This window comes from Ornithodoros turicata, chromosome 4 (genome assembly GCF_037126465.1).
Source record: "Ornithodoros turicata isolate Travis chromosome 4, ASM3712646v1, whole genome shotgun sequence".
NCBI lineage: Eukaryota > Metazoa > Arthropoda > Arachnida > Ixodida > Argasidae > Ornithodoros > Ornithodoros turicata.
The window spans coordinates 67,784,665-67,810,339 of NC_088204.1; the positions used below are offsets into that span (position 1 = coordinate 67,784,665).

Sequence of the window (25,675 nt, forward strand, 5' to 3'; positions counted from 1 at the left end):
GCTTCCCAGAAAGGTATGAACATGGCTTTGGCAGGCGCCGGTTTTTAAAATCAAGTCAATCAATCGTCAACTTACCCATTAGTTGGGCCCTGTTCGTTTGTGTTTTGCCTCTCAGACATGTTGGGCAGAATGTGTTTTCTTCAACTGTCATTATTCAACCGGGTTGTTATTGCATTTTCTACTTTCTCTTCTATTTACATGTACGGAGGAGTAGCCTCTTCCGATCTCCGTATTCTTCTTTCATTTATTTTTTTCTTTCAGTCAACCAATTAACAAACAATTTAACTCAACATTTCCTCACGATTCCCACGATTCCTTCGGAAAGCTAAACTCTGGGTCACTCTCTGACACCTCCTATATGACGGGCTGCACAAGGATTAGTGAAGGAGGGTCTTTTCCATTATTTCTTCTTAATTTTCTTTGTCTCTGCTGCTTCATCTTCCTTTTTGTTTTGCTTTTGGGAATAGCAAGCCTACGTCATGGCTAACCCTTCATTTTTTTAACAGCATTAGACATATCCATCCCTCAACATTTAACGATATAATGACTAGTTCGCCCTCTTTTTCAGTAAATTATTATCACAGATGCGTCCCTCAAATCCTTAATGTGAACGAAATATATGAATACTATATTACTCCGAACCGATAACATCTATTGGATACCCTGCTTGAGAACAATCTTCTTAAAATTTCAAACACATCCAGTTTAATTCCTTTAGGAGGGAAAAACATTATAACAGTACAATAAAACTCAATTAAATCACCGCTACACAGCAGCGTGCCTATATATATGTACCTGCTACACACTCGAGGAGCTACATTTCGCCTTGCTCACCTTGCTCGCGTGTACATCCCTTCCTTATCCTTCGCGCAGTGGAGGAGTATAATTTGTCCCGCACCTAGCCAGAGAGCTGCAGTCACTAAACTGACCACTTTTACAACTGTTAAGGGCGCTGTAACTGGACACGTGTTCGAATCTATGATGCCATCCCGCGTCGATAACTGCTGACCCTGATACAGCCTCCTTCTACGCTTTCTCTGATATGTTAAATGTGGCCCTTCGACTCTGCGACGACATCGTGTACAACACTTGCCTCCTAAATATTCCCGGGAGAAGCCAAAGTACGTTCGAAGAAAATTCGAACTTTGGCAGGAGACAATACATCTTGCTTGCTTGCTTGCTTGTTTTTTTTTGTTGTTCTTCTCGACCGCGCACTACGAAAACCACGTTTTTCTTCTCAAGTGCTGCATATTGTGTGCGGTAGCAAATGTGTTCCTATACGTCATTACGAGCAGTGCCATTGTGTTGGAGAGTACAATACCATTTGTTCTTTCTCGAAGTAAAAACGTGTGTACCATACAGTTACTTTTTAACACCTTTCGGGTGTGAATGTCTTGTTACACGGACACACCTTTGTAGTGTAAGTCTGGCACAATGTAGAAGGGTGTTTTTGTAAAACTCCGTTATAAATTGTGGAGGAGGAGGAGGAGGAGTGTCGTTGGGAGGAACCCGAGATGGTTGCCTGCCTGATTAGGCGGCATGTTTCTCGGGAAGGGAAAGGTGGTGGAGAGGAGGAGAGGGTGAAGTGGAGGGAGTCCGCTCGGGGGGAGGATAGCGTCCATGGGCCGACTTCAGGGGAACTGTGCCGGCATACGCCTATTACACATCTGAGGGAAACCCAGGAAAAACCCCAGACGGCACAGCCGGCCCGCGGATTCGAACCGCGGACCTCCCAGTCTCCAAGCGCACGCGTTACCGCTGCGCCACCGGAGCTGGTTTATAAATTGTGTATTCTACAATAAGCCGCATCTCAGGGGGCATATTCCACAGGCAACACCATGTTAGGAGATTTATTCCGTTTAAAACACTGTTTCAGACGAGTGTATTGCAACCACCTTTTCGAAGACGCGAATAGCGAACTTGCGAGTGAAGGACATGAGAAGTATTTCTTTTTTTTTTTTTGTGTGTGTGTGTGGGGGGGGGGGGGGAGAATTTATGTTAGGAGCAGCAGAACTGTTAATTTATCGCAGCTGCTCCTTGCAACGTGTTCCAAATCGCATGATTAGAAGGAGTGTCTCCTACGCCACCATCTCGATTATCTTTATAGCGCCTTCCAATGACTTAAGCTCCAGACGAAAATGATCTGTGTCGATAAGAGTTGGTGACTGGGCGCTAAAGAAAGCTAAGAAGGATAAATAGAAGCGGGACTAAAACCTGCAACAGATTTTGATACGGAATCGAGTATGTATTATGAAAAATGTGGAGCCTCGTTGTCGGATTCCGTGAAAGCAAGGATAACACGGCGAGAGTGAGGTCTGCGTTTAAAGCTGAGTTACAATGTATGCCATAGAGGTGTATCTTATTCCTTTCTTTTGGAGGTAGTGGGTAATAAATACATCGGCCAGCGCTTCTTAATAATTTCTAATACACACACGCACACATTCATCAATGAACAGATCACAAAATTGCGGGTTCGATCCTGGCCGATGACGCAGGCAATCTGGTGGTATGGTACAAGTTGGTTAGGAACGCGGTCTTTCGGAAGCGACGTTAAGTAGGGTGTGCAGTGTGCTTAGCTTTCACTAAAGAACCCTCAGGGCTTCAGGTGGCCAAAACTAATCGGAAAACTGACCACTGCCGCGTCGTTCGTGATCCAAGTCAGCTCACCTCTACATCCCACTTAGACACCCTAAAAAATCTTGCAACGCCCCTCCAAATTGACTGCTAGAGAGGCCAAAAAAGCAAGAAAAGTCGCAAATATCTGTGCCTCTACGCCCCCCTACGGAATACCGACACTTTCCCGAGACGAAAATCCTGGGAATATCCCTGGTCGTAGTTGACGCGTGACGTAAAGCCAGGATTTGTTGAGGAAGTACTAATGGGCAAGATCAGGTAAGACAACCCGCGCCCTGGTGCGCTTTAGTATCAATGCCTTCCGCTGTTGTTCATTTGTTGTAGGAAAACATGAGTATATTTGTTCCAATGGCACGTGATTGTGTAGTCCGGAACACAGGGTATCGGTCAAGCATTCAGTCGTGCAGTGGAGGCAGCGGCGTCGACTGTTTTAACGTAGAAGCAGAGCCAGAAAGTGGAGCAGCGTTCGTCTAACTGCAAACAGGGGAGCAGCTGTTGAAATAACTGCCTATGTCGGCCTTCCCCGATCATTGGCCCGAGAGGCAAATGGCATTCGACACTGCTGATGTACAGTTGGTAATGATATAATGTAGATCGCGAGAAAACAGAGGAACTTTAACAGAACCGCTTTGCGATTGTGCTATCCCTTTTATGTCTCCTTTGCGTGTGAAAAACTCTAGCCTCGAACTCAGGGCAGTGAATGACTTGCTGTTCAACAATATGTAAGACCAAAATGCATCCGTTTAAAATTTTTGTAATGCACTCAAACAGTTTCTCAAGCCTCACCACGCCTAATATGTCCTGATTTATCTATAGGATCTCCATCACGACGCCGAACAATTCTATCATTCTTCGCTATCAGATACACCCACGAATCTATTCCGATAAAATGCGCAGATACCGCACTTTGGTGTTTAACAATACGGTATTAGTAATCGTTACACATTATTGATTCATATTGTTGGTCATTAGTAATACTCAATAATATATAAACAAAAACAGTTCGTTCAAAATTCCCGGCTTAAAAAATGTTTTATTGCTTTCCAGGTTTAGTCCGAACAGCTAGCGCCACATTTCGGCCGCGCGCACTGAGAGAAACACGTAAGGGAGATCGACAGTGTGGTGTGCCGGCGGCGCGAACTTATTTCAATGAGGCATTGTTCAACGGGACGAGCACCGTGACGGCGCCCGCGATCCTATATGCGTATTCACGGGAGCGATATTCCTCAGAATATCCAAGCGGAAGTCGCACAAAAGTCACAACACCTTCTTCTGCCACGCAAGCGCGACCGCTCAGCGTCATGTCTTCTCGTGCTCTTCTAACCATGGGGAATATTAGCCGCAAGATTTCGTAGCACACCACAGGACCGATGGTGTCGTCTGCTATGTGTGCAGTACGCCACTCTCGATACTACGGCCGCCGCGTTCGAATACGCGACACACGACGCGGCCGTGAGCTTATTGCTTTTTCTTCCGCTAGAATATTCCGTAGGAAGTTCGCTCGTGTAAATACACGATACGCGATGAATTCCAGCGTTTTTTTGTGTGTGTTTTTTTTTCATACTGCAGGCGGATAATTCGTGTTTTACTGGTATCATAAAACTAGTTGTGAGATTCGAATAGAATGACGTCATAGAGTGCGCAATTTCACTCCTCGTTCATCATTGACAAACACGTCGCAAATCCGATGCGAATTTGCGGAGTATAGTTTCTGTGCAATATGATGTAATGCATAACAGGAGCAGAAGAGTGATGTTGAGAGTACGCTGCGTTGCCCTCTCTGGAAATCGGAGAAAACGTCACGCGGACAAATCCAATCAGGGAGCGCTCTTCGGCGATCGGCGGCCGGTAATCTGCACGTCCCGTAGAGTCTGTGATCATGTCATTAAATGTCACTTCTGGGTTAGCGCCGGACGTGTTCGTACAGATAGGACGTAACACCGTGTTCCGCGAGACATGATCCCGTCAGAACTCACAGGGGGGGGGGGGGGTTCACTTATAATCAAAAGTTGGCGTATTTACCGAGGACTTTTCACTTAGTATTTTAATATATATTGCGGTGCGAACGCGGGGCAGATGAGCTGGAAGGCAATCGCATGCGCTGCGCTTCCATTCGCGGACCTAGCTTACGTCATCATGACGTTATCATCGCTGGAGCTTTCTTAGCTGCAGAGGTGCTGTGGATCTTTAAGACTCGTTTCTTTAATATATGAGCTGTTTTCGGCGGAAGAGAAATTTGGCAAAGTAGGCTGTGAAGCGGTGCCATACATTACCGTATCAGTCTCATACACATATGTTTCCGGATGCAGTTTAACCAACCGGCAGTTTAACGAACCAACTCGTGTTTCGCTAGCCGTTGCAGATCCAGTCGCTCCGCCGCGGGGCGCTCTAGAAATGCTCCACCCAGTGCCGTGTATGCGAAAGGGAGTCTGGCCATTAAGAGGTCCTAAAAAAGAGGCTCCACCTGTCAATCAAACTCAGGAGCATTTCGTTGGTTACCGTTTTCCATGGGAGCTGCCATGACACCAAATTTTATCCAAGATGGAGGATGGTGCTTGGAACGGCGAAGCGGAGATTTCGTGACAAAAAAATTTCGAAGAATTTTACGCTGCTACGAATGCAAGTTCGTAATTATAGTAGCAAGCACTTGCCACAAATCTTCACCCCCTCAGCTGGCGCTAACGTAACTGCCCTCTCACGCACTGCGCTCCCTAAGACCACCAATGACGCACAGAAAGATGGCAACTGCGGTGCATGACAATCTGAACGCGGCCCATGGTGTTGCGTTGTATTCGGATTCTGTCCCTCCGTGGCAGATTTTTTTTTTCTCTGTAGCTGTTTCCGGTGTTCACTCCAAATCAAACACTCGTAAGCGCCAACAGCTGTTGCAAAGCTCTAAGGTCGTCCGGTGTTCTCTTACGAGCTGATGACGTGGAATGAGTAGGCCAAAGTTATGAACTGGCGGAAAGAGCAACACAAATGCTTCGCGGTCGTTGCATTGCTACTTAACTGCCACGCAGATAAAGACGCTGGGTAATGGTTCTTAGGAGCTTCCGGAGCAGTAGCGGAAACTCTTATGGAAAATAGGCATTTCGGAAACTACCGCCTGAGCTCGAGATCGGGATAAGGGACTTAAATCCCGATAGAATTTGCATCTATCTGAAGAAGTAAGAGCGCAGTGCGGCAGTGCGAAACAACAGGATGGTCGCCGACGCATTAACCAAACCCATCCCGCGACCGCGACTACTGCTTCTGAGGGAGCACATGGGTCTCTTTGAGCATTAGTTGTCGAGGGGGGGTGTTAGAAGAGGGCGACAACAGCCTTGTGGCGCATGAGCACTGTGTCTCGCGCACTCATTCTAGCCTGTCGTAGCCTGTCATTAAACCTGTTGTTTTCGCACTGCCGCACTGCGCTCTTACTCCTTCACTATCAGACCCACCACGTGTAGAATGTAACACTTCTGCTGATCAGTAATCATGATGTTCCATAACTCGTGCTACGAAGGCATGAAGTCATTTGCTTGACAATGAGTCACAACTGATTGATGAGGAATTATAGAATGTTGAGTTTTTCATTAAAAAAATTAGTTTGAATGAAATGTAATTATGTTGGTGAATGTTGTAAGAAATCTGTTTTTGGGAGGAGAGCGGAGTGACACTACAGAGGCACTCCCTGCCACGGTCCCGTGACATTATATTAGAACGATATTCGACGTCCAATTATCGTCTGTGTATTGAATCTTTACTTTCGGTAAACGGTACTTTCATTAAAATCTTAAAAATAATTTTATTCGATTGGTTTTAGCTCGTGACACGTAGCCACGCTAGTCTTCTCAACCGCTTTCCGGTAATTATAGAGTGTTAACCGCACAGCAAAGTTTACGGCTAATAACCTAACCGTTAATAACCTTCAACCGTTTTCTGAGTAGCTCACAGCTGCGTAGTCATTCCTCGTTTCGTCCAATTTTCAACGGTCTCTTTAAAAGTTTTACGGCGTCCTGTAGAATCGACAGGGACAGCTGGCGTTTACACAGCCCTTCAAGTGCGCGCATCACGTTTCAGTAGGGCACGATCTCGAATAGGCAATATTTCTCGATTCAGTTATACTTTATGCAGTTAGCGAACGCTATGAAACGCCGCTAATCAAATACGATGGTGGCAGATTTTGAATTCTTCGAAGACGCTTCTACGAATGTTGTTATCTGAGAACAGCGTACCCAAGTGCTTTGGGGCCCCAAGGTATAGTATAAAGGGGGTCGTCAAAGCAAACCATCTGTATTGTGTAGCGCAGTGAAGACAGGGAGTCGCAGGGAGACGAAGAAGACAGGCGCTATATACAGCCGAGAAGACACTGCGATTTGCGCAAAACTTTGTTTGGGTTCTGAGCATGCGCAGTGCGACCTCTAATTTCTTTGGGGACCCAGAGTGCTTGAGTACGGTAATCCAATACCCTCTATTGTATTTCCACGATCTCTTTTCCACGAAATCAGTCACTGGGCAAGTCCGCCGAGTATCCCGACGGTCACCGTGGTCGTGCTTCCCAATGCAGGCTTCTATAGAGGAAGCTGGCACGCTTTCTCGGGTGGGCAATTCTGCGGGACTACCCAAATCCCAGGGCAACAGGGAGAGCACATTCTTCCATCTCCGGCACTATACCATCATCTTTCCATCTCTATTTGTCCCTTTTTTTCCTATTCCCCTGCTGCACCCAATCGCCAAATCCAAACAAGTTGACCACCAACTTCACCAAACGTTCTTCCCACGTCTTCCTCTTTGCCGTGAACGAACCTTGAACGCTCATTCGAAATCGGTTTGGAAACGTTGCAAAACGTTTCAAAACGTTTCAAAACGTTGCAAACGTTGCAAACGTTATCAACCTTCCGTAGTGCAATGTTGCGAAATTAAACATACAAGTTAAATGCTTATCCACAAGCAGGGTATTTTGTTGCCAGTCGTGTAGCTTCCTCCCGTAAAAGGTGACCATGAAAAGTAAGACAGATATCATGAACCATAACCTCGTTCACGTAGACGGATATGTCGACTAAAGGCGGTCCAGTGACCACTATGGCGTCATATACTTCAGCAGGATTCAGTTGACTGATCCTCGACTAAAACACCACGCTTACCTTTGAATTGTAGCGTTGAAAGGATGTAGTTCCGTATCGGGACCACTAGCTTTTTTAAATAAAAAAATGGGAAAACAAAACTCAAACGCTTTTACGTGAAAGAGGAGCTAATTAGTAACGAAATTAAACAGGAATGACCCTCGTATATTGCATGAAACGTAAAAATTAAATTTTATCGCCGGTGTCTTGAAGGCGATCCACCTCTTTACTGAGGACCTTCTGACCTAACCCGAGGCAGTCTTGATGCCCGCACCGTTTAGTGCGTGCCTGGGGGGGGGGGGGGGGTCCCCCCAATCTGTAGAACCTAACCTAGACTAACCTCACTAAAGTTTTCCGCCTCTTCGAGGCTACCACAAGCGTTCACTCCGCAATTCAAGAACATGATCGGATACTGTGACACAAACTTGTGGCCCAAATGTGGCATCCTGGCGAACATTAAGCGTGTACTCAATGTGAGCTCTACGCAACGGAGAGTCGACTACTCCGTACTCAGGTGAGTGCTGTCAGCAGGAAACCATTGAACTTGGCAGCGATTATTGGCCGTTGTCAGAAGCTTGTGCAACATCGTCAAGGTCTTACTGGAGACTACCAGTTTGCTCCAGACGCTGGGGTGTCATATTCTGTTCCAATGGCCCTCGGTGCTCGGTACGGGAAGCCGGCCCCTGAGGCCGGCCTTCCATTTTGACGTCAATACACTCTTTTCGGTGCTTTTTCTTTGTCTCTCTTCATTTCGTCCTTCTTTCCTTCGGCACAGCACAGCCAACCGAGCACACATCAATTGTTCCGTGAACGGCGTTTCTTCGATCATTTCACTGGACGAATCACAGTCAATTGCAAAACGAGGAAACCTCAAACAGGTAGGTAGTCCCTATATCCCTGCCTGTCTCGGGTTTCCTCGTTTTGCAATGAACCAGCTCGCCTGCACCCTGCACACTTTCACGGTCCATTCATCCAGCACTTTCACGGCGTCACACGGCCGGCTATCAAGACGGTCCAGGGACATCTCACGTTGCGAAAACTGTAAGCCTTAACAACATCTTCCATTACTTACTGGACGAACTCCAAGCCGTTGTCTTGATGTCTTCACGGACGCGCGTGAGGCTAATTGATAAAATCGTATTACAGCACGTGCACTGGGGTAGGGTCCCGCAGATTAAACGGGGAAAACATTCCATGACACCATGCAGCATTCATAATTTTATTGTTGTTGTTGTTCTATTGAAGACTGCTCGCAGCACTGCGTTGCCGTCCATTTAATAGGTGCTTAGCCCTCACCCCTTAGGCCCTTACACCGAGTATTCTGATATAATGTCTTGCAGATATCGGGGCGGACAAAGTATTTTGACTCTTTGCGTTTGGGTCCTTTTACCTTAAGCACTTTGGCTTTTTCTTTTTTGCGTGTGCGCGTCTGCAACCGATCACGGTCCCTGTCACATACATCATCCTTCAACTATTTCGACTACTATTTTTCTATTTGATGTACTTCTAACTTAACACGCATGGCGCAGCTGACTTCGTTGCTGGCATCTCTGACGCCAACAGTCGACTCCTCCATAGTGTGGAGCTGTGACTGCAATTTATCATATTAGCCTGAGGCACCCCAGTAAAGTGCGCCCTGGTACAAAAGGTGTTTGACGTACCTAAACCTGAACCCGCTGACCGAGCCAGCAATTTCGTGTTTTTCTATTTCCATTTAAGAATGCGAGTCTGGACCAGTACGCAATGTCACGGTTGGGCATTGGTGCATCACATTCAGAGACGATGGCACAATGATGTACAGAATTCTCGAGTGGGACATAGCGCCGTTAATAGGTTCATTTCCCCCTCATCTCCACCCCCGGGAAGGTGAGAAAGAACACCTCGTATAAGATGCTATAACTCTCCCGCTATTATCGGAGAATCAAAAAGAGCTGCCCGAAAGAGAAGCTGCAGCGCTGCTAGATGGGAATTCCTGCAGTAAAAAGGCGCGCGTTCTTTACACAAGAGATTTTATTCGTTCTGCTCCGAGCATCGCTGCTGAACGAGGCAAAGTGTGATTACATAATTGTATTCTTGGCATAGGTGACGTGAGCTTTGCTTGACTTTAGTGATGAAATGGCTACTAATAAAACTAGGCAAGCTCATGTTTGGTGAGAACTGATAGGCAACAGGCATACGCAAGGTTACACACTTTTATTCATTATGACTCCTAAAATATTTTGCACTAATGAGGTAGACTATTGCACCAGCGCCCTATGATTCCTAAAAATATGTTACACTAAACTGTTATACACCCGTTAAATCCACAGCGACGCCGTAACGAGGGACTCTTTCACACATATCAGAGTAGCGTTGATGGTCGTAACGCTGTGAACAGCTTATTGTCGCTGGCCGCACAGTTGTGGGCAGTGTCACGACTGTAGCTGGAAGTTGGAATGACAGGATCAATTACGATTGAACGAACGATGGTCATCCAAGTTCATGCCTAAGCTAGTCCATGTTATAAAAGGTCAAACAGCTTGACCTGGCATATCATAAAGCTGGTCCAGTTTCAAGAAGGAAGCATATGCTACATTCTGGGCTCTCATGCGTCTCTCAGAGAACGTACGCCTGTGGTACATAATATCGTACTGTTCTTCTAGTGTGCGAAGTGTCTTTGTCGCACGCATTCATAGGCGCCCAATCATTGCATTGAGGTTCGTACCATTTAATGACGTTCGTCCAACCATGTAGTGTAACGTTGCTATTATCAGTATCCCTCCTGCATTTGGTCGCTGGATTTCTGCGAGACAGTGGTGCCAGATAACACGTAGGGAAGCCAAATTTATCGGGCTTTACCAGACCGGTGTCGACACGATGTATGCAGGTTGGTAGCAGTGCTGTTATTAGCGAATTGCCTGACGTTGCCAGACATCATTTGTATTCGGAGAATGTTTATGCGCACTCACCGGTCACATGAGCCCCAACGTGTGAGCTGCAAACATGACGGTTCTGATGATGATGATGATGATCATGGTGGTACTTCTCCCCCGCAATATGCATGGCCGGCGTGGTACACGAAACCCAGTCAACTTTCTTCGGGAAACGTGAATAATACGGAGAACCACCGTGTTCGTCTCTGGACATCATCCTTTTGCGTTTTCATCATCTCATCATCAGATTGAACTTTCTGTATTAAGTGTACTGGGGTAGCCAGTTTGACTTCGTCGAAACTTACATCCCCATTTTTTTCTTTACTCACATCACATCACATCACATCACGGAGAACCCTCCGGTATCTTCCTGGTAAGTTCTTGTCTGCCTTCTGTAGGCCGTCTGCTAGGCTATGGACTGCGCCCATGTCATACATGCGAACCTTTGCACCTTTCGGGCAAGACACCGACTCCTTTGAGCTACATTCAAGAACGATGCCAACAAAGGTGCCATGGTAAGACGGCATTGACGACCAGTAGCCCTTGTTTAGAATTCCATTCCTTTGGCTTTGACGTTAGCCACCCTTCTTGAAACCAAGAAGGTAGATATCCTAGTTCAGACTTTGTTGTGGTGGTGAAGATGTTGTACCTGCTCACTGAGACTGGTCTCACCTTGGTGGACAACGTGAGGACGCGGTGCAGGAGTGTGCGTAGTGTCGGAGCGTGGCCCACCGTGGCAACTAACTAGTGGGCTCACTGCCGACGCGGTTCGTAGCGCAGTGTCAGACAACATGGCTGTGGGTCCAGGAGTTGATGGCAGAGCATAAGACCAGTTATGCGTGCTGCGCTTCAGTACGAAAGATGGTCGTCAGACAAGCAAGAAAAGTGCCTTTCAGTGAAGAACAGAAGTGCGAGAAGAAGAGAAAGCATGCCAAGGCGCGGTGACACAAACGTGCAAGACTGACTCTCGAGCAACCTGAGCGGCTTTTCTTGCAGGTCTATCGTCAAATTGAAAGGGACAAAGCATGTTGCTGAACAACGAAAGTAGAGAGCAACTATCGACAAGGACCGTGTCGTCTCTAGGAGCCGACGTTCAGTATCAACAGCAATCTGTGAACGATCCATTTGGAGCACCATGTTCAGTATGAGATCGTTTGTGGTTCGCAAATGACGTTGAAAAGGCGCGAGTTGAGTCTGAGCTCAGTGAAGCGTTTCCAGAATATTATGTAATCCATGCAATTTCTTAGCGTCTAGGCGAATGAGCAGCAGTGCTATGGCATTACGCCTCGCTGCATCAGCAGAGGGCTCCGGTCTTTTTTCTTCTTTTTTTTTTGTGTGTAGGGGGGGTGGTGCGTTTCAGTGGTAGGAGCAACACTCGATGCACTTTGGTATTATAGCGGCGTTCCACTAGACCTGCATGTGGTGTTCTCTTTCTCACACAGTTTTCTGATGCATATGATATTATGTTTGTACATACGGGAGCACTTCTTATGATTCTTGCAAAGACGCAACACATTTTTACTGCTGTACAGACGCACGGCCTTCCATGCCAAAACAGCGAGCAGCAGTGCGCTTGTCCCCAATCCTTGTACCCCCTTTGCAATATCATTATACTCCATCATATTCTACGCAACAAAACAGGTACGTAGTGCCAGTAAGTGCGTTCCAACCACGCACACGTCTACTGTACCTGTCCTATATGGCATACGGTCCACTCTGCGCACGAGGAATCTCCTCCATGAATATGCATCTTTCTACCGATAAGGCGCAAACGGGCGCCGGCAGTCATACATCTTTGTACACAATGCCTAAACAGGAAACAACAAGCCGATAAGGTTTCTTGGACGAGATGCGCTTCGGCGAAAGATGCAGCAGCCGGGCATTGGGCCAGCGGACTCAGAAGGACTCCGTGCCCTTTAGTGACCATAACCTGCTCTTTATCAGGAACTTGAAAATGCCACTCGCGTGCCTTCAGACGCGAAGCCATCTACTTTTTCGTAAAAAAGGAAGCTTTAAAGGAACACCGAGGTGACATCTAACATGGTTCGCATCACTGTCTCATTCGTTAAGGTCTGCGTCGGAATCACCATGCAAACATTTCCACTCTGCCGTGTTTCGTCACTGGCGCTCAAATGATCTACTTTAGGGCTCTTTAAGTGCGACGCGTTGCAGTGATCGGCTATGTCGTACTGATGACGTTGTGATGACGGTGCATGAGTGTGCGCATGCGATTTAGTCCCTCGTTGTTCGAATGGCGTGCTCCCGAACTTGCGTAGCAGAGCGATTGTTCTTGTCGACAATCAGTAAGATGCACTTTAAGTTTGAAGCACCAGTCGGTTTAAGTTTAAGTTTGTTTCAGTTTAAGTTTGAAGCCCCTTGCAGTCGTCTGGCCCGTGTTTGTAATATTCGTTCAGAGCAGCCAGTGCAAAGCGCGAGGGCACGACCTCGTTCAAAAGCTGTTAAAAGCTGTATTATCTTGTGCAATATGAGCGGTGGCTTCCGGGATCTGATTTCGGAGGACTGTAGCATCTCAGTATATAATATGACACTTCAATTGACTGCTGTTTGCCGAAGAGAAGTTCGTCCAGGCTTATCAAAATGACCTGCTTATAGGGTAATATATCTCGAGTGAGAGCAACTCGCCACGCGGTACATCTTGCCCCGTGCATCCAATAGCTGGTCTAGAGAGACATTTACTGCCATGATCACGGATGGCAACATAGTGGTCTTTGAGTTGCCCCAAACCTTGCCAGAGCACTGGAGCCTCTTGGTGGCCTGCTACGCTCCCTTAACCTAACCGATGTTAGCTACAACAGCAAAGGACTACTGCTTATGTTTTGTTCGTCCGTGTCCGTGCTGTTGCTGCTTAACATGGGTTGTCATTACCAACTACCCCACCGCACCACTGCCCCAACCAAGGTTCTTAGAATGCTCTCTTTGCTGAAATTAAGAGGTGGCACACATGTTCGTCAAGAACGGTCCCGAAACGCACTGTACACGGAAGGAGTACTGTACACGGAATATATCCAGGAGGACGATTTTAAACGGTATTCTACGTTCCATGTATCTGTCGATTCTCGGAACGGGATACCTTACTGGATACCTATTGTGCGTCAATATCACGGGTACGTTGTACGTGCTGTTTGTGCTTTTGTTACATACTAAAGCCGCTAGCCAACTGGCTATGACCGGTGTTCGAACCTGGACAATAATTGACAAATCGCATTATCCACGTGAACAGATGGAGAGAGGATAGTGCGAAGAACTAGCAGACAGGGGGTGTGTATGTGCTCTGTCGACTCTTGCAATGTCTGGCTTGGGAAGGCAGGACTGTGTTTGGGAGGTCTGGCAGGAAACCCAGGGAAAGCCGTAGAGACACACAGGTGATGGTGAGATAGATTCTACCACTTGCCATTCTTCAGCTCAGAGCTACAACCACGAGCGGACGCTCCGTCCACGCAGCAGCTTCGTAGTGCAGCGCTCTACAGCACTCTCTCTGTACGCACAGCACAGCACTTCGGTCGTTCTCGCTTAGACTTGTTGCCGTCGTAGGCAGGGCGCAACGGGCACGCCTCAAGTTTGAGTTGTCACCAAATCCAAAGAACAACAACAGCAACGAAAATAACAAATTCGCTGCGAGATCGACCTATAGAGGGCGACACCGTCACCTTTCTAGTGTGTCTAACACGTCGGTCGACGTTCGGGGGAACCGGTCCGCTCGTCACAATCCCACTCGTCACCGGAAGGCTCGTCACAGGATGATTGGTCACACCGGCCCTCTGGTACGAGGTCCTTTCGTCACCGGAACATTTGTCAAGGGGGGTGGTTCGTCACCGGAACGCTGGTTGCAAGGTTGACCCCGTTCTAAAGGGAATGCGTTTCACCGTGTTTTACCAAAGGGATTAGTCCAGTGCCCGACCCGCAGTTCCGCGAACCCGGATTCCGAAGACCGCTGACCGTACAAATTTCACGTCTTCGCTAAGGGCACGGAGTGCATGGAAGTGACGAAAACTCAGCGTGGGGCTCCGTTGCTGGGGCGCGGACAAAAGTTGAGAGACTGACCAAGGTTAGGTCAGGAGAGCCCTTTACGTATTTCACACGTTGGGGAGTGGGTCAGTTCATGCAGAATATGCACCCATCGAGACTGACGACGGTTAGGTCAGCAGAGCCTTTTACGTATTTCACACGTTGGGGAGTGGGTCAGTTCATGTAGAACATGCACCCGTCGAGACTGACCAAGGTTAGGTCAAAAGAGCCTTATACTATTTCACACGTTGGAGGGTGGGTCAGTTCATGTGGAATATGCACCCGTCGAGACTGCCCAAGGTTAGCTCAGGAGAGCCTTTTACGTATTTCACACGTTGGGGAGTACGGTGCGGTGAGCAGGTGGCAGGTTCACTGTGACGATTATTCCGGCGTGACGGCAGTTCCCCGTACGAGATGCCCTGTGACGAGTTGGCCTCCTTGACGAGTTCACCTATGACCAGTTGGTCTGTGACGACCGGGCTTGTCACGAGTTCTCCTAAACCCGACGTTTGGAGCTTGATGGTTATTTTCCGTAATTCTAGTATATATTCACCGTAAGATCACTTGTGTCGCGATGGTACGATACTGTTCGGTTCCCCAATGCTCCACCTACTGCACTGAACGTGGAATAAACGCGTCAAAGCAGACGGCGCGAGGACGCTATCCACACTACGGTAGTTCATCGTTTCTCCGCAACGCGCCGACATCGTTCGATCTCGGAGCGAATAAGCACAAAGAAACGAACAGGGCTTCTGCCAAAATTTGTGGGGAGTGGTTCCTAAGCTTCAGGACGCATGTCGTGACTCAAATACGTGAATCAGCATGTTATCGTCGATCAGAACAGTACGAACCTCAACCTTCATTCGTTATCGTGTTCACTGACGCCCAAAACAGTGTCCACATAAAGAATACATCGCAGATAAGAGAGGTCGAGCGTTCCACGCCGGAAACGTGACACTCACGCGACTTCCACGACCAGCCTTCATCGAAAGATAAAAAAGGTATCAAAGGAAGTCCACACGTACTCCCCCTTGATATCACGGTGCGTTATGACTCCACAGACGGTCCTTGGACTCATTGATGGCGAGATAAGCTAGTACAGGTACAGCTAGAGAGGAGAGAATGGTACGGGGAGAAAAGTAGTCTATACAGAACAATGGAAATGTTCATTCAGACTGTCATTCGCCGGTTGTAGATAGTGCGCCTTTATTGCCACATATTTTTCATCGTTCCTCGGAAGCAACTGTTGGCGTGTCCATGCGTATAGACTTTTCCGGGTTATATCCTCCGCTTATAAGGAACGTTTATCTGCACCTGCAGACAGCAGCACTTCCGTTGGAATGTCAACGGGGCCAACGGCTTCATATTATGCGCAAAGAATATAAAGTCGTCACTCTGTGGTCCACAGTGTGCGACACTTCAGTAGAGGGAAGTTTGCACTTGCACAGTGTTATAATTGTTTGGAGGCATTCAAAGTTTGGAGCTTATCAGGATGCTTATATCGACTGTGGCGGTGAACCTCCCCACTCTCCAAAGCCAAAATAAAGTTGTTGTTGTTATACCGACTGAAAAAAAAAAAGAAAGACATTGCAGATGCATGCATATTTGCGCTTCACTCAATGACGCATAAGGAGGGTTCCGGGTTTTTGCATTCATCCGAAAACATGTGCCGGTAGAATGTAAAGCAAATCCGACTTATTAAGTTTCCGGTAATCGAGAGCTCAGCAAGAAAAGCTATGCCCTCATTCGTCAGTGCTCCATCCATTCCTAACCTCTCAACCTCATACACACTACTCTAATCTCTTTTTTTTAAAACCTAATTTGTCTTTAATCTATCTCATCGTTCTTTCACCTTTTGTTAGTTTATCCTTTATCGCCAAATTCTTTTCTTTTCTTCTTACTTTATTTTTATTTTCTTGCGGAATAGCAAGCCGACACACCGTTTGTCTGACCTTTCCTCATTGTCTTCCCTTTTCTGCTCCCCCCCCCCCCCCCCCCATGTCCAGATGGCTAGTTCCTTGCGTGTCGTGATTGCTCAGCATGCCGCGTCTGGGAATTGACACGGATTCGAATCCTGTCACCGGCTGTGCTGTCTGAGGTTTTCCGTGGGTTTTCGGAAGACTTTCCAGACGAATGTCGGCACAGTTCCCCCTGAAGTTGGCCCAAGACGCATACTAACCCACTCCCCCCTGTCCCCACTCCTTCCTGTTGTCCTCTCTCCATCTGTCCATGTCTGTACGCCGCTCATAGCCACAGTTGCTTCGAGGCGCTAGCACTGAATTTAAAAAAAAAGGATTGCTCAGCATCGTGGGTCACCAGTCCTCGCGACAAGGGAAGGTAGCATTCTTGACTCAAGTGCACTGTGCAACGGTCTTCCAGTTAACAGTGCACGAATCATGCTCGTCACACGGGCAGTCTTCAACGACCATTGAAACCAATGACCATTGGAAACGGTCAACTGGAAATGGAAATGACCAACTCGACACGCTCCTGTCGATTTCACGTAAACGTGGCTTGTGTCGAGGAATATCCGGATTTCAGATTGATTTTGAGAAGTCCCGCCATTGAAGTCCCAATTTTGAGATTCACGCCACCAGGTGATCGTGATACAGATGTCGTTGCCTGTCAGCCTAGTCGTGTTAAAATTAAGAAGGAAAAGAAATCTAGTCCGCCAGCTCTCAAAATATTACTGCGCCGCAGATAGCATGACTGGACACAGAGAGGTCACGCTCCTCCTGCGCCAGATAATGCAATCCATCATACTCACTCTCCTTCCGCATTGGCTGTTAAGACTTGCCGCATAACACTACGCTGCGGCAGAAAGTGCGCACCCCTACTGATGCCGCATGGTGGCAGTGCAGTATACTTCTCCTGGCGCGCTATTGGGTCTCCTTATCTCCAACGGCGTATATAGTTGATGGACTAGATTTCTTTTCCTTAAGTTGAACACGACTATATAGTAAGCGTTTTGGCAAGGCAGCTTCGCATTTTCAGCACGTCGTTACACGGCCCTGTTTCTCCGAATTTCGGGTATTTATTCAGCTTGAGGAAGACAACTCCGAAAAGCACTCTCCGAATGTGCAAAAAAAGAAAAAGCCATAAGCGTCAGTTGATTACACTTAAAAGCGATAAAACCCCGGTGCAGGGGACACAAAGATACAACACAGACGAAGCACTGACTGACAAACAACTTTAATGGCAGGGACACATCTTAAATACACCAACTGCACACCCGACCCCTAGTGGCAGCCAAGGCCGTCATGCTGTAATCACAAATTATCACAAAGTTATCAAAAAGATATCACGCAAACAAGGCACCAGGTAAACACCCCCCCCCCCCCCCCCGAAACAGAATTCGCGTTAGTTATCAATGAATTGCTGGATTGTATCCGTTACCAACACGGAAGGCACGCTAATGCAACTATCTCCAGCCTGTTTTAACAACAAGGCTTCCTTATAAAGAAGAACACCTAACTTATGACTTTTAAACATCACTTTTGTGTTTTTGAAGTCATGTTTGAAGTCATGTGTGTTTAAAAGTCATAAGTTAGGTGTTCTTCTTTATAAGGAAGCCTTGTTGATAAAACAGGCTGGAGTGCATTAGCGTGCCTTCCGTGTTGGTAACGGATACAATCCAGTAATTCATTGATAACTAACGCGAATTCTGTTTCGGGGGGGGTGTTTACCTGGTGCCTTGTTTGCGTGATATCTTTTTGATAACTTTGTGATAATTTGTGATTACAGCATGACGGCCTTGGCTGCCACTAGGGGTCGGGTGTGCAGTTGGTGTATTTAAGATGTGTCCCTGCCATTAAAGTTGTTTGTCAGTCAGTGCTTCGTCTGTGTTGTCTCTTTGTGTCCCCTGCACCGGGGTTTTATCGCTTTTAAATGTACCACCAAACAGCCCGGTTTTTATCGCTTTTGATTACACTGCCATGCGAAATTGTCTACTACTGCTAGCTGTCTCTTTCGTGGCAAGAACTGCCGTCCAAGTTTCTCTCTGATTCACCATCAGTATCAGGATTCAATTCATCTGCTTCCATTCTGCAATTATGCATTCAGCTCGTAGCGAAGAATATCCTACATACAAAATATGTAGGAGATACACTGTGTGCACTCTTTGTTCTGCATTCCACAGCCAACAGAGGACCTCTCCTTCGTTCTGTGAACTACCTGACTCATTACACTTCATCCTCATGTGTCATCGTCCCCATCTATTTGTTGTTGTTGTTGATGTAGTCGATCTAGAATAATAGGAAAAGTCTTTAGTGTTCACTTTACAGAAGTTCTGCACACCACACCTCAATGAAAGGCCTTGTTTATGAAGAAACTTGGCATCTGGAACCGAACATAAAGCATTCCTAAGCTTAATGCTCTCAGAAGAATATAACACGGAAGAATATCTTTATGGTGAATACCTGCAGCTGTACCACTATAGTTTAAATCCCGGAAGGAACATACCACTTTGTTTCCGCATTTCAAAAACGTCAATTTACGACCTATGACTCAGCTATCTATTCGTCAGCTTGAGGGTATCCATCTGCTGGAGTCCAGAAAGACCTTGTGTAGCTTACGTGTGCGTGCATTTCGCGAAAACGATCAAGCACACAGATCAAGCTTTGTTTACCAAGCTTCCATCATCCTTTGTTGGGTACCGATGAAAAGGTCCGGTCTTCGAGTTGGCGTGCGATTCGGAGTTCCACAGCTGCTGCCGACCGATAATCACATGCAACCCCTAGTTATTGTGACACCTCGATGACGTGACATGTGACATAGTGTCCCGTGCTATATATTGACCCCTTTCTACGAATTGTCACGGCATTGCCGTGCTGTTTGCGTGTACAGACTGTAGTCACATTTTTTTTAAATTTAGAATACTTCCGTGGCATTTTAAAAATGCCGTAGAAGAAGGGCGCAAAGAAACAGTGCAAGCAACAGGCACAACTTCACTTATGAAACCTTACAAATCAAACAAGGCAATACCCCAAGCAGCACAATGTAGTGAAAGTCGAGTGCAATAGGGGTGGACGGTATGTGTCTTATCAATGTTCTTTAGTTTCACGGGTCTCTTCAAGGCCTTCCCTCTACCCGTCCACCCCTATTGCACTCGCCTTTCAGTACATTTTGCTGCTTGGGACAGGCGATGAAAGAGGGCAATGATTCATATTCAACAGCTTCTTTTGGTAACGAATTCCAATCAGGTATCGAAAAAAAAAAAAGGAATTTTTAAAGCAGTTAGATCGAAAACGGTACTGTTCAATATGTTTAGTATGGTTGTTAGTATGTTGTATGTATGATTTAAATAATCTTTTAAATCATTGAGTGCTTTCACATGGTCGCACCAGTGCCACCTATGTTTCCATTTTTTCTTTTCTTTCTGTACTTCTATTCTATGCTTGTTGCGAGAGCTTCCTCTACACACCATGTTGATATAGAACCAAGGATTGATGCATGTTTGATGATTCATAATTAACCATAGTGTCTTTAAACCCTCAACCCCTATGCTGTGAGATGACGCGGGAATCCCGGCCGCATCCAGTAGTTGTGACGGTGAGTCATATCGGGAAAATGAATTAAAGACAAAACAACTTGCGTTTTTTTTTGTATCTGCTCGAGGTAATTAATTTTTGTTTGGGCTGCTGCATACCATATTACGGAACCATAGTCTAATATAGAGTGAACTAAGGATTTATATGCAAATAGCTTCGTATCATTGTTAGTATCTTTCCGCGTTCTCCGTAGGTAGTACGGCCTTGTTTTTTTTGTTTTGTTTTTGTTGTAGCACGTTATTAATTTGATAGTTCCACCTAAGGTCATCACTAATCAACAAGCCTAAATACTTAAACTGGTTCACCTGTACAAGACGGGTGTGATTACTCGTGTTAGTTGGTTACGAGTACACTTTTCTTTTTTCGAGTGAAGGTCATTTTAGCACACTTTTGCTCGTTGGTGACCATCTGCCATTTTTGCACAATTTCGTTACCTCATCTAGGGAATCCTGTAAACAACCTTACCTCCTTGAATACAAGCGTCAGCAAAAAGTTTTATATCAACGTTTATACTATTGACGATATCATTTATATATATATATATATTAAAAATAACGAGGGCCCTAGAACAGATCCCTGAGGGACCTCAGAATGAACAGGCAAGAGAGGAGATGCTGTATCCTGTTGAACTCAACAAACTGCAGGCGACCATTTACATATGACGAAAGACAACTTACCATTTTTACGTTTCTGAATACACAGTGCAACTTATGCAGTAGCTTTGGACGTGATACTTTGTCGAAAGCCTTTTCGAAGTCCAGAAAAACAGCATCAACTTGTTGACCCGAATTAGCGGAAATCATTAAGTTATGTACAAACTCTATCAATCGAAATATAGTGGAGCGTGGCCTCTCCTGAATCCATATTGACAACCACTGATAATACTGTGATCCTTCAAAAAGGCTGACATGTGACTACTGAGAAATCAAAATCCTGTTAAAAAATCTTACAACATTGAAGTCAAAGGGACGGTCGCCTCCGTTCCAGTCGATTTCGAAACTATAGCGTCGCGTAATAGACCTCTCCCTCTTTGTAAACAAATGACGTCATAGTGTTCGACAGCGCCACCAATTTGGTAGAGTTGAACTACGCTCGAAGCTAGTGGCGAACGAGGTCGCGCCCGAAAGCCACGGTCTTGAGGGGATTACGGTGGTCCCTGAAAGGGACGCGATTTTCGGTCGTACCTTTCTTTCAATAGGAGACAGCGAACAAGTGCCCATTCGTGGAACCCAGCCCTCCCCTTCCGATTTATTTCAGTTTCAGTCCGTCTACCAACGTCATGATGACGTTTCTCGGATAGAGGTCTATTCCTCGCGGACCACTTACCACGGTATCGAAAATCCCACGCGAAGTACTGGTATAGTTTCACGTTTATTCGACAGAATACATGAGAAGAGCAGGCGACGGATATTGAGAGTATGCCGGAATTCCCTCTCTGGAAAAACGAGAAAACGTCATTCTGTAACCGGGGGGCCAACGATGGCACGCCTTTGAGAAAAGGAATGCCGCGGCCGTGCGGGCGTCTCATAGAGTTACGGGGCGTCCGAACGGCGCCTTTCTTCCTCTGCGCGCCACCCTCTCCCACCTTCGCTTACGGAGTGTCGTCACGCAGCTGGAGCTTCTGCAGCCGTGGAGGCAGTGCTGAACTTTAAAATTCGTTTAGTTAATATCTAAGCACTTTTGTAACGAAAAAATTAGCCAGGTAGACTGCTGGCCGATGCCGAACACAGTGGTATGGGTTTCATAGATGGGTTTCCGGTCCCTTTAAAGAAACAGGTCGGTGGTTTTCCACCTTAGACTGATTGCCCTTCTTAGGTACCGGGATAATCTTAGCTATTTTCCAAGCATTAGCAACCACATAAACTAACCACTAAAAACACACCGGACTCATAAACTTTTCTATGCATATACATCTAAGTAGTTAGTTCACGGCGTTTGGTCACTGTGTTGGCGAGCTTTACTATAGTATTGTCAAGTTTATAGGACCTGCTGTTCGTAAGAGATGGTTATGGGATGAAGTTAATGTCAACACAGCTGGTGAAATTTTGAGGACTTCCAAACGAACCCTATAAATTCACCCGACCAGCTCTTTTGATGCTCTTTTCCTCGGAAGTCTTTTCCACCATGGGCGACAGGGGAAGGTTGAATGTTGAGTATAATTCGCGCACACGCGGATATATTAATAAATAAATGCAGTGGAGCGCCGCGTAGCATACGGGTATTTTGCATAAAGGCATGACACGTACGCAAGGCGCGCTGCGAAGACCTCGGTCGTCAAGAGCGATCTTCTCCTCGAAAACATGAATACGAAAAAAAAAAAAAAAAAAAGAAAGAGAAAAAAAATAAAGAAAGGAAGCTGCTGCTGGAGACCAGATGATCAGCGTGCCACTTAAGTGTACAACGGCTTGTGTACAGGCATCGAGCGGAAATGAAAGTACACGAAGTAACAGAAAAAGTAACAGAATGAAATTAAAAATAAACAGGAAGCGTTGTGTTCAACCCAAAAGATCAATTGCGTTTCCATGCCGGAAAAGAATAAGAGATCGACAAACATGCATGCCAATTAGAAAGCATGTACATTCCTGGGGTTCAGGGAGGCGCTATTGAAACCAGGGACGGTAACGGTAACGGAAACGCTATATAACGGGGTATGTGCGTCCTGGGCCGACTTCTACGGGAACTGTGCCGACATATGTCAAGTGACCCCAGCGGGGGGGGGGGGGGGGCTCGTGAAAGGGCTGTCCGTTGTCGGCCTCACAGAGGTGGGCAACGTCACGACTGACGCCCTGGGGAAATGTGCATCCTGGGCCGACTTCTAAGAGAACTGTGTCGACATATGTCTGAAAGCGTCTGAGGAAAAACCAGGAAAAACCCCAGACAGCACAGCCGGCACCGGGATTCGAACCCGGGTAGCTCCCAGTCTCGACGTGACATGGCCGGCACGCTAACGCCCTCAGCGCTTTGTCGGACAACTGAGAATGCGCCAATGAAAAACGCTGCCACAGCCACAAGCACGCGCCGATGCGTTTGTTTTCCAGCTTCGCCCTCTTCTCCATCCGTGCAGTGATCCGTGAAAATACGAAGATGGTTCGCCGCGCGGACATGGAGGAAATTTTGATATCAGAGGTCGGAAGAAGACCACCGCTTTGGAACGTTAAACTCGTCCAATACAAGGACACCAACTTAAAATATCTGACAAAGAGGTGGCAAGATGCATGTAAGGCGAAGGTGAGATAATCTGCATGTCTGAAACTTTGTGGCACATGGCATATCAACACGGAATCACAATAGCCTTCACGGCGTGTCAGATGTCGAAACTTCCGTGAGAAAACAATATCTAATGCAGTCTCTGCACTGATTTAATAGCATATACTATTAGAAACACCCAGTAGCCACCAGAACCTGCCGCCGCATCACCATGCCAACCTCAACGTGGAGATACTGTTCTATGTGGTTGCACACGACTTCGGCTCCGTTCCGTTCACGCTTAGCTCAGGCTAGTCGGCGCTCCACTGGAGCAGTTCGGTTGCAAAAGTTGCTCCACGCGGTTCCACCTCCATGAAGCGAATTTCTCGCAACGAAGTTCGCGCGGCGGACTGCCACGCGCGTTCCACCGCCACTTGTTCGCCGGCACCAGTTCCATTGGACGAAAAACCAGAGGATGGCGTCGGAAACTCATGCTATGAAGTAACTGTTGCACAAAGTGTAGTACAAAGTGGAAGCATAGTGGAATGAGTTACTGGAAGAAACGCTACTTAATCTCACAAATTTTGCAACTAAATTCAACAACTGTCTAAAAAAGTGTGTGCAGCAATGTACCGAAAGGCGTATATTGCGAAAGGAATACGTGTTTCTTGGCAGAGAATGCCTGGCATTCCAGCGGTACATCGAAAATGGTTAAAAATTGGGCTGTTCGGTGTAGCATACTTTACCTAGCATACTATACATACCTGCATAGTATACTATACATCCCTAGAGATCAACTCGCAGTTTAATAAGTGCAACGAAAAGAAACGGCAATTGAGTTCAATGGCCGCTCAATCGGCTACTAGTAGTAGTCGATCAGAACCAACAAATGAAACAGAGAACGAAGATACATCTATGCATCAGAACATGCGTCCCGTCAAACGTTTCATACACAGGCTTTTCTTTTTCAGTTGAAAAGAGCGGTCGTAAATTATGTTCTGTCACATTTTCTTGCTCTCTCTCTCCTCGTTTCTCCGCCATGCGATCCCCGCACACTTGTATTCAAAGCAGCAGAAACCTCGCGCAAGCCCAGGTGCTCCTTGTGTGTGGTGCGTGCTTTCGGGATCGGTACAACTTCGAGAAGGCTGCTTGCTGTTGGATGGGAGCGGGCATGCCAGGGAACGATCGGTCCCTAGGCCTCATCGGGATCGGTGGACTAGTTCTTACGTTGTGTCTTGGAACCGTGCCTTCTTCTGCGAGATATGGTAGGTTCCGTTTACGTCGCATGAATGCTATAATAGCGCGTGCTTGAGGTACGAATCGTCGAGCGCATATACGTTACGTAACAAGTAGTACACTCCACAGTCCATAGTTCGCAGTTGATACTGATAGTGATAATGCTTTCCTGTGTATAGGAGAGGTACGGATATACTGAATTAAGTACAGCGCGTATAACCATTTAAATAAACGTATATTTCGGTTGTGTTACGAAGGGCTCGATAATAGCTGCTGCTACTTTCTCATCGCAGCTTTACTCGACATATACTCGAACTCTCAACTATTAACCCAGTAGGGGAGCTGGGGCCGCAGGCTAGGGTTCGTCTGCCTTTGCCCGATTCGCGCTCTTTCGCTTTGCTTTATTTTACCACAAAATTTTAATCGAAGTTATTTTTTGGGGGACGCCTCAGAATATGGAGTGTTACACTGGTTACGGTGAGTGACCATTGGATTGGATTGGATATGAGTTAAAAATAATATGGAGATTATGTGGCTCCACAAGTGAAAAGGCCTGCTACACCAGTTCACGTGTATACCGCTGAATGGTGGGTAATAACACTGACCACTAGGGGTTTGTGGTGTTGATGATGCATGACGACAGCATAAAGAATGAACAAGCAAATAATTATGGTCAATAATGACATGATGACAATATGATGACGGTGTTCACGCCTCGGTTTCTCTGAGGTCGTTAAGCTGCCTTGTGTGATGCTGGCAGCAGACATTAATTCGAGAGGGAGGTGGATGATTATGGTCAATACATTAAATTATTATGGATAGTAATAATTATATAATTAATCATATAGAAATAGTAGGCTAGAACGTTAAGGAATACGAGTTCACAATTTTTATGTGAGTCATCTACTCAGTCAACAATTCAAATGATTTGTTTGTTTGTTTTGGGTTTGTTTGTTTGTTGTTTTGTTTTGGGAGTAGCAGAACTAGTCAGGAGACAAGTTCAATTTCTCCCTGGTTTTCTTTTAAA

General features: G+C 46.4%; 2 protein-coding genes across 4 annotated transcripts in view; one reads left to right on the forward strand and one right to left on the reverse strand.

The window, feature by feature from the left end:
• Positions 1 to 25,675, reverse strand: part of LOC135391757 (sodium-independent sulfate anion transporter-like) — a 109,465-nt gene that overhangs the window by 67,813 nt on the left and 15,977 nt on the right. Inside the window, exon 1 of one of the 3 annotated variants that reach the window (XM_064622188.1) lies at positions 835 to 964. The exons of the other annotated variants lie outside the window; for them this stretch is intronic. Within the exon in view, the coding sequence (XP_064478258.1) occupies positions 835 to 851 (17 nt within the window). The 5' untranslated portion in view covers positions 852 to 964. Of the gene's footprint in view, positions 1 to 834; positions 965 to 25,675 lie in introns of those variants that run through there. 3 annotated transcript variants of the gene reach the window in all.
• The window catches only part of LOC135391758 (uncharacterized), a 36,045-nt gene continuing 34,830 nt past the window's right edge, over positions 24,461 to 25,675 (forward strand). Inside the window, exon 1 of the mRNA XM_064622193.1 lies at positions 24,461 to 24,677. Coding sequence (XP_064478263.1) covers positions 24,572 to 24,677 — 106 coding nt within the window. The 5' untranslated portion in view covers positions 24,461 to 24,571. The remainder of the gene's footprint in view (positions 24,678 to 25,675) is intronic.